Below are 17,686 nucleotides of genomic sequence, written 5' to 3'. Positions count from 1 at the left end.
TTAAGACACACACATACACGCACATACCCACACACTCAGCACAATGCCATTGTGTACTTCATGGGAATCTTACAGTCCACAGCCACTGCCAAATCTCACCACCATCGCAAACACACACACACAAGCTGATTCTGCTGTGGGACAGCCCTGGCTTGGTTGGATCCACATTCTTGTTTCGTTTTACTGCTTTATAAAGAAATTAAGAAACTGGTGAGGTTTCTCCCTTAAAGCTTTGTGAAGTACTCGAATGAAACCTTTCGTGAAAGTCACCATGATATTCCAAGAGAGAGTTGTCTCTATTCAGCAGTATGATTAGACATTTGTGACCCAACTTTCCACACACAGCAGTTAGGGACTTCATGTGGTGTTTGACATCCTTATGTCTTATCTAGCTTGTCTTGCATGATAATAATAATAATAATTAGATCCAATATACTGTGTAGATACAACATACTAGCCAATCATTACTGTATGATCATGGAGGAGGTCCCTGCAACTCATTGCCTAACAGTGATATGTGGGATAAAAATGTCATAAAGGAGTATATGTATTGAAAAAACAATCCAACAAACACTATAGAGATACTGTCATTGTAGTGATACTGTAGGACAGTGATACTCAACTTACAAGGCTGTCCACGACCACACTGGGCATTTTTACAGGCAGGAATTACAACCCACATTTATGTGTTTTGTTTGGCTTCGACCTCTAGTGGTCATAGTGATTATTACGGGAGCAAAGTAGAAAAGAGAGAGTCTGCTTAGAGTGGGAGGAAGGGGAGGTGGATGGGTCAAACAAGCACAGAACTTTTATCCAGGAGACCGGTGTACATGTACTGTGTAAAACCAAAAATCAATAATTGTTATTTTAATAACAAGGTGTAGTTTGTTGATGTAAGTCACAATGCATGTCACAAAAGTGATTTCACGTGACATTTGTCACATGAGGTACAACAAATTACCTTTAAACCACATTTAAAATTGCAATTGTTAATGGGCATTTGAGCTATTCCATCGTCCACTGGTAGGTGTGCTAATATTGGGTGGGTTTTATTGTGGGTCCTATTCAGAGGTATAAACATAGAACTTATGTGGTGTTATGACTTGAAGAACTTGTTGCAGCTTGTTGCCTCTGGGCCAAATCTGGCCTGCGATTGGGTGCCATGTGGCCACCAACCATTTCCTATTTCATAATGAACATAAACTGACTAACACTGGGATTTTTTTGTACTTTGAATGTAATTAAGGTGCCAGAGGACATTTAAAAAATATCAAAACAGAGCTTGTTTATTTAAAAAAAAAAAAAAACGTGCCAGGAGAGGACTCTCTAGACACCCAATAGAGGTTTGGGCTAAGCCCAGAATGTCCTTATATTCTCTAAACACCCCTTTATACACCTGACCTGAGCAGGGGTGCTGCATTGGATTTGCCCCTTGGCAAAAACGAGTGAGGACAGCAAATCTCCATTTTGTGTGATAAAGGCCCCTGGCCTCTTGTCATTTTGCAAAAGTGGCTCTCAGGCCAGGCAAGTTGAGTATCTCTTCTGTATGAAATAATAAGGTCACAAAACGAACAAGAATGGGTACATTTTTTTGTTGGTCATATATGCCTTTTTTCTGCAACCTTACTTTACATTACTGTGATACTATAAAGTATGACAAGTTCAATACAAACTCATTGTTTTGTACCACAGATACTGTACTAGCCTATAGGAATATAGTGGTATTTCCATGCTGCTGCCAGTGGAGATAAAAGCCTCTAAATCGCATCTGCTTGCTGCAGACACACACCATGTCCCTGTAGTAATATCATAAGAACATTACAGGAGTGATACAGTGATATCCATTAAGGGCAGTGGGCGGCGCGCACACACAGCCTGTCTTATTGCGATATACGTGAGTGCGCGTTCGTTATCAACCAACCAGCCAGCGAGCCCGTACTCCTCCAACCAAACCCAGCCGAACCACACCGAGCCGAGCCAGAGCCACTGGAACATTTAGCCGTGCCGCCCCGCACAGAGGCAGCAGAGGAGGAATGATGACCTGGTAGCGCATCTTTACGCACCCGACCCGCCGTCCGTCCCTTATAAACCCACAATCTGCCTCTTTACGTTTAATTCTCTCACCGAGACCATGGAGACGGCAGTTTCCAGGACCGATATTCTCATCTCTCGGCTGCTCCTTTTCAGCCAAATAGGTAAGAAACTATAGAGGAGAAAAATCCTCATTTAATTGGTGGCTGACATGTGATGCTTTGGACGTTTTAAGCTGTCAAAGATTGAGCGGTGCCTCTGATTTATTTCCTCGGATATTTCCCGCACACTTCAGTCTGTTTCAAAATCTGCAATCGGCGGCAAAGGCTAATTAATTTTGCATGTAGATGGCATTTGTGAGAACATGCATACCCGACGTGTAAATGTGTTCTTACAATATTGACAATCGCTAAATATTCCCGTCCACTCAAATTTTGTTTCAGTCAATCCTTCGCAGTACGTGCAGAGATTTTTCTTGTCATGCTTTGAACATGTTGAGCTGTTTTTCCAAACACAAGCAAGTTGAAGTATGAATGAAATGTGATGCTGTGCAGTGTGACGACGCTCTGTGTTTTTTAATGTCTTTCGTGAATGCTGGAAAAGACGGTGCTCAAACAGCTCCCACAGCGTCTGTTGAACTTATTTGATGGAGGCGTTCAGTCCAAATGTTGCTTTAAATCACACGCTGCGCGTTTCCTTTGGAAGCTTGGATTAATAACATCCATATTATTTTTTCTGCACCCCTATGATATTTTATAACAGAATAAGTGGCACAGGATGTATAATGCAGCATTTATCTTAAATAATTACTGTATTATCTACATGTAAATTAAAAAAAAAAGGGTAGGCTTATGTATTTTTTCTAGTTTTGATGCTAAGTATCCGTTGGTAAATTTACCACAACTCATTGGAAAGTCCACTGGCATCATACGCCACAAGTCCAAAACTTCTCAGGTATCAACACATTCATAATTTAGAGAGAAAACTTGTAAACAAATGGTTAGTTAAACATTTAATCACTCAGGATATGAGTCAGAGCAGCTGTCAAAGCACAGATCCTCCGGTAAAGAAAGCTGAGAGCAGGACTTGGTTCTGATTTCAGTAACGGGTGCAGAAGTAAGATAGGGAAAAAAATCTATACATCCTGTCTGTGTGCTAATCTCCAAAGTGTAAAAAAGGAAGACACAAATAAATATGTCGTTCTGCAGTCAATAACAAGATGAATCATCGCTTTCAATTTTCATCCAAACCAAACTGGTAGTGGCGCAAATACTTTCATTTTTTGAGCATTCAGAATTTCCAACAGTAACTTGTAATCATTCAGTCAATAATTTTATCTGTCCCTGGAGGGGGGAATTTGGTGTGCAGTAGTGGAATGCATACATTTAGTACACATAAAACACAGGACACATTATCCAACTCTAAGACCAACAGACAACAAACAAACAACAAACAAGTTATTGATTAAAAAAAAACAAGTTAAACACTGGGTCAACAGGGGGTCCGTGACCCCTTGGGGGTCCTCAGAGTTACTGCAGTTGGGCTGGCCAATCATTGTTTGATAACTTATTTTAAGTTTTAATTGAAGTATTTTTTTATTTTTTTTTTCATTTTGTAGCGCCAATAAAGTGGCCTATTCCTAAAAAGACATTTAATTTTCAGTAAACAACATTGATTATAAGCTAACTGTTACACAAGAATTCTTGTGCAGTCATGAGCCAGCTAGCACCAAATCCGTGTTTGTCACTTATCCATAACAGTGAAATGAACTAATTTCCTCACATTTACATACTGTTATTATTATTATTACTATTACTGGCCAACTAACTGTACTATTATTGTATTATATCATTAGCGTATAGACGTTCTTGTGAGCCCCAATGGATAGTTTTATAAATTTTTGTGCAAGAGACTCACACACCGACACACCGTCCACCTCAGAAACCACTAGCAAAAGTGCAGAGGGTGAGGCTAACGCACATGCTACAACTGCTGCTGACTTAGCAGCTACAGACAAGCACAGTGCAGAGAAGACCTGGAAATATTCAGAGAATTATCACAAGTGCTCTGTGCTTCTTTGAGCTAAGGCGTCCTTGGCCTGAAAATCATTACAGACCCCTGAGTTAAACCATTTGTAAATACCTACCTGTTCATCCCCGAGTTTAGGAGGGAGATGGCAGAAGATATATGTGAGTGTTTGAGTCTAATGGTTTTAGCTAGTGAAAGTCAGGAGGGTTCCAGATGGCAGAAACTGAAACTCCTGATGAAAGGATGGGAACAATAAGACAGGGTGGATTCTGCTTTCTTATATAACTGTCTTTTTGTAAAGATCCTGCAGAGTTTACTGTGCAGTGCCAGCTATTTTGCTGCAGACATTGACCACCTTAATGGGTTCATTTTTGTGTTTTTTATTTTTTTCCTGTCTGACATTGAGCGATTGAAAAGAGAAGGTGAGCACAGACTCATAAAAATCAATAAAAGGTTGTCATAAAGATCTTGGCAACCTGGAAATTAGAGTTTCCTGAGACAAAGAGATGCTGCTGGCTTTTCTTGTGGGTGGCATGGTGGTGCAGTGGTTAGCACTGTTGCTTCATAGCAAGAGGGTTCCTGATTCGAACCTGCTGGCTGCAGCCGCACTGCGTGGGTTTTCTTCGGGTTCTCTGACTTCCTCTCACAGTCCAAAGATATGTAGGTTATTTTGATTGGTAGCCCCTTTTACACTGCCTCTTTAAGGCAGGAATTTCACGCCGTTATGCCACCTCACTGGTCTATGGAAAAGGTATGACCATGGAATGGGGGACCAGAGTTGTCTCACCTTTTAAGGTAGTAACAGTCTCTAAGACGTGTTATGTGTGTGACCCATCACGGAAGATTTAAAAAGTAGCTGTTAGCAGTTAGCAGCAAACTCAACAAGGAAGAACAGCAGTCAGAAATTTCTGCAAATAGGGACAACAGTAAGATCCGGGAGCTCCTTACCCTCTGAGCTTAGGACGAGATCAACCGCCATATAACAGGGACGGTGAACGATTGTTTTTGCCATATTAATGCTATTGTCACTGTTAAGTGTGTTACACGTCACGTCCGTCACGCTTCTTATGCTTCAGCATTGCCTACATGCTATCTAAAATTACACACTGGGGCAGCATGGTGCCTCTGTTGTTTGGTTCCATGTAAAAATGCAAAGGCAGCATAAGGGTGGCCCTCTGACGTGAATTCTGTGTAAAAAGGGCTGGTGACTCTAAATTGCCTGTAGGTGTAAATGTTAGTGTCAATGGTTGTCAGACTTGTTAAAGTCCTGTCCAGGATGTACCACGCCTTTCACCCATCGTCAGCTGGGATAGGCTCCAGCACCCCTGTGATCCTGATTAGGATAAGCAGTTACAGATAATGGATGGCTTTTCTTGTATACCATGTCAGTATAAGGCTTATTTTGTGCTCAAAGTTAGATAGATATATGGACACAGACGGAGCCTTCTGTCTGTGAATGCTCATGTCCTCCGAATTTGTGCACGTTTTCAGAGAACTTATAAATACTGACTTAACTGAGTTAAGTGTAGTTCAAGCACGACATGACAGCGGAATGGAACCTAATGGTTATATAGTGAAAAATATTCTCTGACCAACATGTTGTCATGTATTGATTGGCCCTTACTTATTACTGGCATCTACAAGGTACATTTTTACCTCCTCCTCCACTCTTGCCATGTTTGTTATTGTCCAGGGCAATATCTAGTTTTTCATACCGACATACCTTCCTGAACTTTCACAGGGATACACGGTATATGAATGTATTTGTGTGGTGAGCTACCTAACCCTGTCAATGATATTTTTAGGAACTTATTATACAATTCCCTGTGTGCATTCAATTTTACCCCATGTAATGGTTCATCGATATCCTACGAATTAGCACCCCACAAATGACGTTACTTACATATTGTAAAGTTACATAATGAATGTAAAGTTATGGTGGTTAGGTTTAGGCAAGAAGACAGAGTAGTTGTGCGTACATCCAATCCTGCTTTAGGTCAGGTGCTGGATAATGGGGGTCTCTGCAGAAAGAAGAAGAAAATCCGCACACTGAATTAGAGCTCCCAGTAAGTTTTTAATGACTAAAAAAGCAATGTTTCGACCCAAACGGTCTTCCTCAGGCAACTTCAAAAGAATGAATGAAAAGGCAGGTGGCAGGTATACATATAGGCTAAGAGCCAGGTGTCATCCCACCCATGTCATCTGTCAATCAAACAATCAGACAGTCGTTCAAGTGAGCCATATATAGGCATATGATGGCTACTTAGTATGCACAAAGGATTTGCTTATCAATAAGTGCAAAGAATACAGATATACAAAATAAATAGGTAGGTTTAGGCAAGTAAAATTGCTGTGGTTGGGTCAAGGAAAAGAAAATGGTGAGGACATCCCTTAAAAGGACTCAAAGTTCACACAGTTCCGAACCCTGGTATCCTGGGCAAAAGTCCTGGGGTAAAGTCCTGTGTTTTATCACCCATCCACCACCCCAACCTGTGTCCTTAATGGACTGTTAGGGACCGGTTCCTTTATCACTCCCATCAGCCCATTGGTCACTTGATCGCAGCCTTCTAACTACTTGGGTTATACATAAATTACTGGCTTATGATTATGTGGGATATGTACAATTTTGGGGCGGCATGGTGGTGTGGTGGTTAGCACTCTCGCCTTATAGCAAGAGGGTTCCCGGTTCGATCCCAGGTGTGGGAGCCCTTCTGTGTGGAGTTTGCATGTTCTCCCTGTGTCAGCGTGGGTTCTCTCCGGGCACTCCGGCTTCCTCCCACAGTCCAAAGACATGCAGAGTGGGGACTAGGTTAATTGATAACTCTAAATTGTCCGTAGGTGTGAATGTTAGTGTGAATGGTTGTCTGTCTTTATGTGTCAGCCCTGCGATAGTCTGGCGACCTGTCCAGGGTGTACCCTGCCTCTCGCTCAATGTCAGCTGGGATAGGTTCCAGCCCCCCCGCGACCCCCAAGAGGATGAAGCGGTTAGAAGATGGATGGATGGATGGATGTACATTTTTGCTGCATTACCTTTTGTGGAAAACAGTACAAACAGTGCATGAGAACAGCCTGTTGTACTATGTGTTTTTTTATGTTTAACCATCACATACTTCTTCTGGACAAATTCAGTGTTTTCATCTCCCTGACCACGTTCCACATTCACCCACCTTCAGGAAAGCTTTGGTTGACAGTTTGATTTGACCTTTGAGAAACCAAATAGCATGTTAAAAGGTTTAACATTGATCCTCAACAAGGATATCTTATTGTTTTTATTTGGTTGTTCTAGGAAAGTGAAGGAGGTAAATTTCATGACATTCAACTCAAGAAGCTGAGATCAGAGGTTTCCAAATGTTTTCATGTCCTGAGCACAAACCTGCGTGTTTCCATTTGATGAGATTTTGTGTGATCAGATTAAGTCAGATGAGCCCACGAGATGTTCTTTATCTGATATAACTTGGAGCAGAAATAGACAAACGGTAATAGATGAGGTGAGTGACCTCTGTCATTCCTTAAACATTCCCTCACTTTTGATTGGTTGTTTTTTTAATCTCAGCAGTGTTACTGCTGTTGCTCTTGTTTCATAGAATTAAGATCACATTGCCCCGCAGATGCCAGTGGCCTTTAACTCCTTCCTTCACCTGCTGACTCCAGAAGAAAAATCTGTCCTTTATTAACTGGAGATCCTAATAATCAAATGATTCCTGGATCCCAGTTTGGGCACCAATGTCTGAGGTCATTTTCTGTTAGAATTTCAAAGGTCTCATTTTTTCCTTCTTTCCTGACATCTCGATGTACTTTTGAGAAACACCTCTGCACAAAGTTTGTCTATGCACTGAAGCTGCAGCAGTCGAGCTTGTTGATTCACTTTGGTATGGCTGCCAGTTTACATGCTCTGTACACAAACATCTGATGCAAGTCCTCATTTCCTTTAAAATGTTTGTGTTAAATATGCTGTTTAGATACATAGAGGGAGAAAAATTGTTTCCTTTAGGGAAAGGAAATAGAGCATCCCTCCACCATCTGTCCCACAATATGCCTGGACACCACGCAGAATCACACAAACACACGTTGTCTTGCTCGGCCTCTCGCTTGCTCTCTTCCATATAAACACACACATACAAGTCGCTGTGATGTTGTGGGTGCTGTCATTTTAGTCATGTTTGTCCAAGCAGTTTGGCCAGTGAACGCAGTCTTCTAGCTGGAGTCCTTCACTGTGCCATATGCCTTTCAACAGCATGGTTTCTTCTATACAGTACTTCATTCATCTGACTTCTCAGCGGTTTTCACACTTTCTGCCTGTCGTTCCATATGTGCACTTCAGCAGGAAAGGGATTTGAGCATATATTCATTTCTGAGGCATCCAATATATTTGACATTGAATATATGTAGATAAAAGTGTTGGAAAGCCCTGTTACTTTGGGTTTTAGTATCCTGTGATCCTGCCGTTAGAGATTTAAAACTAATCTGATTCGGCTCAGCATGATGGTTCTATGTGTGCTCTTCCCTTCCTCTCTCATAGCTCTTCTCTACAGACCTCCTTTTATTCTGCTCAGCTTTCCAAACATCAAGCATTTTACTCCTTCTACCCATAATCACTTGCATTTTGTGGTTGTATCCTGGAGTTAGTAGTGATACATTTACTCTCCCAACAGACCGCATTTCAGTTCTATTGTTAGATGAAGTTTTGGTGTAATAATGTGGTACCACCAGTGCTTACATGGCATGGCTCTCAATGGCTTAAACAACATGTAAATTGTGCGTTGTCTCTCAACAGATGGTACTTATTTTGAAGTATTTTTAATGAGTTCTAAGCCACAGTGTTTGAATCAGAAGTGGTGGCAAATACATTGTGGGATTAATAGATTGTTGGTGGATGGTGATTGGTTAGATGGAGTGGTGCAACAGCAGCCTCTATGCCATTGATCATTCAGCAGCTTAGCAGGATCTATATTGGAGTTTTGTGCAATTCATTGACTGTGTACTTGTGTGTGTGTGTGCATGCATGCATGTGTGTGTGTGAGACTAAAGATGTCCTGTGTGGGTGTGTGTGTACACATGAATGTCAACACAAACCAAGTACTTTCAGTACTCACATATTAAACACTGTTACTCTTCACTGACTGGTCAGGTAGAATCATTGAAACAGTTGGTATCTACAAGTCATACAAAAATTCCAATGATAAAAATCCCACCATCAAATACACTTAATAGCACAGGTCTCCAATATATCTGGCCAACATACCAACACATACTATGTCATAGTTAATGTGTGATGGTTAATGTGAGTTCTGTGATCATATGTTCTCCTTGTAAGATACCATCTGGCCACCCAGTGCCCTCAGTGCATTTGAACCGGAGGGGTTGCATCCGGTGGCAAAATACGATGCCTGGTGGTGTAAAAGCAATTTCCTACAAGATACTGGCACACGCATTCTGGCACACATAGCATACTGAATGTGTAAATAATATGTAGAGACCAGTGATGGCAGAGAGTCAGATACATACTGTAGTAAATTACAGTGGAGATGATACCATCTGTCTGAGATGATGCTTCCTATTAAGCTTATAAACAAGCCTACTTACTACTAAACTTGCAAGCCTTTGTGAGGACAAGATAAAAAGTTGCTGACGATACACCCTAAATTTCAAATTAGCCTTAACGGGCTAATTATTTATTAATTAGCATCCGTAGTGGTGGGTCCAGTATGTTTTAACAGTGAATAGAACAAGCCTCTGCTCTGCAGTCATGTTAACTTTTAGTGTTGAATAATAACTGAAACCAGGGATACAATGGTCTGACTTCTTCTGTCCTGATAATCAATTCTAATACCTAAACTCAGTGTATCTACTTATACTGAGTACCAATTCAGTGCCATTGCCCTCTTGTCTTTTTTTTTTTCAAATTTTAAATCTCTATTACAGCTTGAATCTCACTGTGTGAATGTCATTGGGATAAATAATACAATATAATACACCAGGATGCTTTGGTGGTCACGGTATGGTCAACGGCCCATCGTGACTTATTGGTTGGAACTTGATACAAGAAAAAGTGACTTTTATAATGACATCTGCACGCACATGCGGGGGATGCAATAAACAGTCCTGCTTTTCATTTCACACTCTTCCACTGATCAGGATGTGTCAGCAAATACAGGGAAAAAGAAGACTGCAAGCTAGTTAACATGGATGTAAACAATATAGGACTTAGAATACTTTTGATAAAGTATTAGGATAAAGAATGCATTTTACATGTCTATTAGAGCTAAAGAATACACACAATATGTTTTGGTGAGTAAATTTAGCTTCTGTTTGGTCTCATCTGGCCAATATGTCAGTTTAAGGTCAGTATCGGGGGGGGGGGGGGTGTTAACTTCAGTTAACTTACAAGTGAGGTAAATACAACTGTAATTAGGGTCTTGCTAAAATTATTATCTTGTAGATTTGGCATATTCTGAAGCTATATTATTGAAGTTTGTTTTAGCAAAATTCTCTGAGTGAATTTGATCTGCCTCTGGTGAACAGTTATGCAGTGTACATAACCAGGGCTTTTACTGTGAAAGGTAAGAATGGAAGGAGTGGATCTTGTGTGTGAGCTGCATTTGTTAAGGTTGAAAGGAGTAATACAGTTTGCCGTCTTGGTCTGGACCAAGGTTTCGACTACGGGGCCACTGTGTTATTTTATAATCCTCATTAGCTGATGCCTTGAGTTGCAAAAGCTGGAAAAAAAAATCAGCTCCACTTCGCTAAAAAATTACATCACTTATTGGCCATGAATTCGCGTGCTATGTGAAAGTACTCACAGCCGGAGTTTACAACAATGGCAAACTACTGGTTTGTTTACCTTTGTTATGTACCTCGTCTTCCATCAATGAACATTAGTCAAATTTCGGTTTTGCCATAGCACCTTGGGCCATGTCCTTGGAAGATACTGAATAAATATGTATCAAATATGTTTAAAGAAAGAAATAATAAGCTACCATTGTTTTACTATTGTTTGATTTGTTAATGCTTCCAAAGGAAAATAAGCTCACTACTTGTACTTATGGTAGCCTTTAGCACTACCTGCTAGCATGGCACTAGCATTTGGATATTTTCTAAAATGCATGTCGTTTGAACAAATGTATTTATTTATTTTTTTTTAAAGAAGGAATGATAAATATTTATATACTTGTATACAGGGCCTTAAACATCCTGAAATCTTCTAATATTGTTCTGGACAGGTCTGTTAACCTGGGATGTATGGTGGCACCAGCATCATATATCACTGTTGCTTCATGCTAACCCTAGCACACAGTACAGTCCATGCCAAGGTGTTGACTCGTATAAAATGCATCACCACTGTTTATTCAATTATTTCTATTTTCAACTCCTCTTTTTCATGACTGTATATCACACGTGAGTTATAATTGTGTCTTCCTCCTTTTAGCTTTAACTCCATGCTTAAGATGAGATTATGTATTTTCTAACTTACAAACATGCACGCACACATACACACAGCCTGATGGAGTCAAGCTCTGTAAACCAGCCAAATCAAAAACCTCCGCCGAGGGAAATAAATCTTGTTAAAAAGATTTTCCAAAGCCTTCTTAACTGTCTGGTTTTTAACGAAAAAAATATAATCAGATTTCCTCCTTTTTTTGGCATACAAATTTTGGGGATTATGATATTGTAGAGAAAAATTTCGTTACAGATATATGTAATTTCTGAACACGGATTGTTGAATCCTCAGAATGGAGAAAAAAAGTTCTGTATGTCCTACTTTGAGTACTATCATGAATCTCATTTTGATGAGATTTAGGATACCCAAGTGTATTGTGAGTGTACTGATAAGAGTGTGTTGCACTGTTATAGTCACCACAGAGTTGGCATTGCTAAAAACCACAGATGTTTCATTGAATAATTGATTACCTGCTTTCTACCGTGATATTTTGTCTTCCTTCCCTCTGTCTCTCTCCCTCTTTTTACTGTTTTTTCAGCCTCTCCATCTAAAGCATTTTATTCATAAGTGCTCTTATTCTTTAATCCACTTAGCTGCAGTCTGCTCTTACTGTGGCAGCGTGCGGTCACAGTTATTTTAAAGCTGGCCTGTGCCATGAGGACGGTTGAGTCTCTTTGATGCTGAGCAGCCTGGACAGGGAACTCGGCTCAGTGAAACACTTATGTCACTCAAAAGTTTTGTCAGTAGTTACTGCGGTTGCTCTAATCGGCAGTGATTGGTAGGAGTACAAAGTCTCAAAGGTAAAGGGAGAATACAATAGTGGAAAGCTCTCTTGCATTACAAAAGTCAAGACTCAGCAGAGTAGACACAAATGTAAACCCTCTTACTCGTAAAATGTAAAGTTAGGGTGTCTATCACCTTTAATTTTAATCAGTTTCTCATAGAGCATGAGTTGTTTGCACAAATGAATTGTGTTAAAAGGTTCCTGGTTTGAGTTGGACCTTAAGGAAAGCTTCTTCTTTCTTCCGTCTTTCATTTCTTCACTTTCTTTCTTCCTGATTTGGCGCCAAAAGGATTGCTTGACTCCAAATCTGTCAAATATCAAGTACTTACCTCGCCTGTAGATTTGCTCTGACAAGTTTGAACTTTAAACTTGTCTGCAAAACAGCAGCATGAGTCACCATTAGTTAGTTTTCCAATGGTGACCTAGAATTATATGAAGAAAAGCATCCAAACTTCCATAGAAACTTCTCAAACATCTTCTGCAGCTTAATCCACATCTCCACTGATGAATCACGAAATCAATAAATTCTGGTGGAGCTTCTGTGTTATGAGGACATAAGGAAATAGTTTATTTAGCTATGATGTGGAAAAAACTGTTTGTGTTTGGAGCACGCTGAATATGAGGATCAACAGTGGAGAAGTGGATTGGGCTGCAGGAGCGGGTTGAGAAGTTTCTTTGAGTCTCTGTTGGAATCGATTGTAACTGCTGTGAATCCATGATAACAGCAGCTGCTCTCCCCTACAAAAGAGTAAGCTAAAACCTTTGCAGAGCCACTGTTCAAGGCTATACAGGAAGTTATTATTTGACAGGCTATGAAAGGGAAAGATTTTCAGTGGGGGATTTCTGTAACACTAGCAGCAAAAGTTTGAAATTATGTATATGAAATAAGGCTTTCAACAGTTAGCCATTGATCGGTTATCTGCTGAGAATATTTTTGACCGGTTACACATGTCATTCTAAAAGTTAATTTAGCTACTCTTCAGTTTCAGTTTTTGGAGAACATGTGCTGCAGAAACACAGTGGGCATCCTCCAGTTTCTCCCTGGTCGCTCCTGTGAGTAAACTGCTTTATTTTGAGCCGCAAAACCCCTTCAGCGTTGTTAACTATGTTATCACTGTTAGCTCTGTTAGCACCATTGGCAGTGTCAACACGTCTAGTGGTGCTAATATTGTTACAGTGCTAAAGGGGTTTTGCACCCTAACAGGAGGGTACTACTTACTCACTGGGGCGACCTGGGGGGAGACCATAGGGTGGCCACCGTGTTTCTGCAGCATATGTTCTGCCACCAGAATAGTGTTGGCATCAGTGGAGCAGCCAAGGCTAGTGTTAGCTAACCAGTTGAAACTGGAGGCTGGGCAGTGGGTGCTGTGTTTCTGCATGTTAATGTGGCTAGCTGGCTGGCTGTCAGCGAAGTCAACAGAAAAAATAAAGGGAAGACATTTACATCACAAAACATTAAAATTTCACCACCTCTAAATGGATAGTGCTTTGGAATGCAGTGCTAAAGTTCACTGAGTCAATGGAGCACCAGACTAAAAGGAAAGGCCTCTTGTATTTGACTTGTCATTTTTTTTCTTAAAAATTAAGAAAGTTAAGTTGAGTTACTGGTTAATGGGTGTTGGGCTATCTAAAGCAAAATTAACCTCAACTGACATCCTTGATACGAATCAGAATGACTGGTCTATGTCCTGAGGTCAGCTTTTTGAACACTTCTCCAGTTTATTGATTTTTCCACAAAACCTTTTTTGTTTTTTTGTCAGATACATTGACTATTGTAGGCCCAATTCTGTATGTATGTAACATGAATTGTATAATCATGGTGTCATTCCAGTATAAGACATGACCATGTAGTTAAGGCCGGGCTATACTTGCACTGATGTTGCTTGTTACGTGTCATCCGTCCCTGACGCTTTAAAATCTGAAAGGATGCAGTAAATACAATAATTTTATAGGTTCACAAAATGCACCCAGATTTGTGAATATGTAGACTTTTAGTACAGACAGTCCTGTATCTTATATCATAATGTCTGTTGTTATAGCAGATATTCAATAATTTCAGTGAAGACCCAGTGATGCTTTACTGTCTAAGCATAAGTGCTATATCGTAGGCAACTGGACTTGCTTGTGTTTCTTGAAGACGTTGCGCCTCTCATCCAAGAAGCTTCTTCAAGAAGAAGAGTCTTCTTCAAGAAAAAGAAGCTTCTTGGACAAGAAACGCAAGCAAGTCCAGTTGCCTGCGATACAGCACTTATGATTACCATGACCTGGATGACTGAGAATCTTCACCGACAAGTCTATTGTCTAAGGCATGAGCCCAATTTATTTTTCCCTGATAAAGCTACATTGTGATAATGTGATTGTGCCACTGAATAATAGTTTAGATATGTGGTTAATGGTGCACCTTTTAAGACACTATCTGCTGAAAGGCATTCATAGTGTTGGACTTGTTTGTACATACAAAAAGTGACAGAAGTTGCTGGCAAGTCGCGGGGCCAAGTGTGCATGAAAGTCAGATTGTCTGCTACAGAAAAAATGCCCAATTCCAACAATTATAAGGTGTGGGGAGAGAAAGTCTGGAGAGCTGTTCAACCATCTGACAAGCACCTCAGTTTGAGCATGCTGGCACCTTTGGCGTTTTAACTTCTCCTGAAATAATGACTACCTAAAGTGTAAAATAATGCTTGCCTTTAAATTGAACATTTGAGTCTTGAGGGAGTAGCGAGGGATCACCAGCATGAAGTAGAAAAAGAGGATGGCAGGATCACAAGGGACAAAAGGTGAAAAGGAGAGGAAGAGTGAAACTAAGTCCCTGAAACCACAAAATGCCAGTGCTCTCTCTGTGGTCTCTCCAGTTGAAGAGGTCTGTCTGAAGTTACAGCAGCTGACAATGGCCGTCTGTCTGTGTCGGTGCCCACATACAAAAGCCACTGTTGTTTTTTAGAAGGCTGGCACCAAGGACTGATGCAACCGAAGAGGGAGAGAACCTTGCTACTACTCGGCTAGCCAGCTGATGGGCACACAAGACTTATGTAAAGAAGAGAAGTGCTATTAATAATCAGATTATGGACCTTAATCTAAATGAGAACTGGTTAAATCTGCTTAGATGCTCTGCTTATAGAACTATTTCATTGGTATTCCTCTTTCCCTGTGGGGAGCAGAGCTTGATTGATGACAGAAGATGTCTTATTCACAGTGCGTCACAACCATAGGGTATCTTCGTTGTATAGTATTGTTCTGTCTGACACGGTGCATCTTTGGTTTACCCATATGACTGTTGTCTTGCAAATTTTGCAAACCCTCTGACCATCAGAGGTCACACAGATTGTGACAGCACGAAGGCACACCCTAGGATATGCTCTGCTCCTGTGTATTCAAGTTGTGCTATTGCATGATGTTGCTGATGGTGTGAACTTACTTGCCATGCTGTCACAAAAGCAAATTCCACCGAACCAAGATATCTTGTCATTAAAGTGAGGTAAAGTGAAGTAATCAGAGCTACAGTCTCAAAAGGCAGAGTTTATTACATACATAGATATCAACAATTGACTTTACATATTACATGTTATTCATGACTAGTCTACTGCTACATTGCCCCACTTTCACATAGAGCAGTAAACTGCAAACACCTTTTGAAAGGGACAAGACTTGAGATGCGGTATCTGCCATTTAATGATTGTCTTTAACCAGATTATCTTGTACAATAGTTGCATTTTGGCAGTGTCCAGTGGAAATGAACCCCCCGTAACCTGAGAGCGTTTACAGGGAATTCGTCCAATACCAGCCGTAACCTGAGAGCGTTTACAGGGAATTTGTCCAGTACCAGGTGCTTCATTTATAACTGTACAAGAAAGCTTCACATTTTAGCACAAAGTGTCAGGGGCGGATGCAGAAAGATCTGTTTAAATTTGAAAGACCTCTTTACTCAAATATTAGATGAATCACCTGACGTGACCTAAGTGAAATGTGACCTTGTCCAAACTAAATGGTTCCTTCTTCGTGAGTCAATCTTTATCTAGATGTAGGGAGTTTTGATTTTATTCTTAAGCTTTGATTCATGATGTCTTCCAGGTTGAGAAGATTTTGAACAAATGTTCACCTACAGTGAAATTATAGGAGACAGAAAGGGCACATTTGCAGTGCTTGTATTAGTGGAGATGGGTGGTCCTTCCTGTTGTACCTCCACTTTGTGACTTAATCTGAATCAACAGTGTTACATTACTTCAAGTGAGCAAGTCAGACAGAAAACATTAGCGTTCTTTGAAGTTTACCGAGCTTCTCAAATTAAAGAGTCTTTTTCCTTCAAGCTTTATTGTATGTGAGAGCTCGCTGTGATAAAACATTATGAAAAAAAGTTATAGAGGAAGATGCAGTTAGGACAAGAAGTTGCTGACAAACATCCCCTTCATTGTTCAAAGACTTTGTGAGTTCAAAGAGAGAGACAAAGACAGATATCACAACAGAAACTTCTCAAAGTAGAGCCTTTTTTCCCTCCAGAAAAAGCTGACATTTTGTCGCAGGGCTTTCATCTGATGCTCTGCAGTTAGGTTTGTTATTTTCAGCAGCGATGAAGTTAAGTGGGGACCAAAACCAATTGGTTTGATAAAGGTTAATGGAGGCCTGTCTATTGCTCAGTGAAGCGTGGAATTCAGGGAGGAATGGAGTGAAAGTGAACTGGATCTCGGCACAGAGCAAACTTTCTTTTACCAGTGAGAAAGTTCATCGGGGGGCTGCTGCTGTGACTAATCAGTGGGTTGAAAGTTGATTAACCCCAACCCCCACCAGTCGACCACCAACCTGAGTCACACACACATTTCAATAGAAATCTTTGGGTGGGCGCTTAGAGTCCATACGTACTTGCAGACACATTCTAAAACAGCACTCCAGTGCCTATATGTGAGTGCACACATGTGTATGCATGCTTTTATTTGTATAGGGGTTATGTTTGGAAGTCTATGAGTGCATGTATGTGTGTCTGAATACATGTCTTTGTGTTTTATTATCGCTGCGTGTCTGTGTGTGATGTCTGCCAGACAAGTGAGGAATTGGGGGTGTGACCTCGCATTGAAAGATAGAGAGGAGAGGTGATGGTTTTGTATCCATGGCAATAGAGAGAATCGGAGCAGGAAGCCGACAGGAAGTCAGGGTGTTCCACACGCCATCGGGGGCTCTTCTGTTGTCATGACGCTGTGAACTGTTGTCATGGAAACTCTGCTGATTCAGCCTGAATGCTGATAGAAAACGTTCAGTGATTTTAAAGTTGAATTAGAATGAATTTGAATGCATAATCTGCAATATATAAACCGCATTTCTGCCCTCTGCCATATAACTGAAAACTTTAAACATTAAACAAAGCGAGGACAGAAAATCTGACAGCAAAATAAATTCTTAACGCCCTTTAAGCCACA

The 17,686-nt window shown here is 40.6% G+C and overlaps 1 protein-coding gene across 2 annotated transcripts in view; it reads left to right on the top strand.

Annotated features, from left to right (window-relative positions):
• Window positions 1-1,899: 1,899 nt before the first annotated feature.
• ptprz1b (protein tyrosine phosphatase receptor type Z1b) overlaps window positions 1,900-17,686 on the top strand; it is a 77,499-nt gene continuing 61,712 nt past the window's right edge. For both annotated transcript variants that reach the window (XM_049567166.1, XM_049567165.1), the window contains exon 1: window positions 1,900-2,195. In XM_049567166.1, the coding sequence (XP_049423123.1) occupies window positions 2,132-2,195 (64 nt within the window). In that variant the 5' untranslated portion in view covers window positions 1,900-2,131. The remainder of the gene's footprint in view (window positions 2,196-17,686) is intronic.

This window comes from Epinephelus fuscoguttatus, linkage group LG22 (assembly GCF_011397635.1).
Source record: "Epinephelus fuscoguttatus linkage group LG22, E.fuscoguttatus.final_Chr_v1".
Classification (NCBI taxonomy): domain Eukaryota; kingdom Metazoa; phylum Chordata; class Actinopteri; order Perciformes; family Serranidae; genus Epinephelus; species Epinephelus fuscoguttatus.
Note: the sequence above shows the minus strand (reverse complement) of the source record. Positions and strands in the feature narration are given on the sequence as shown.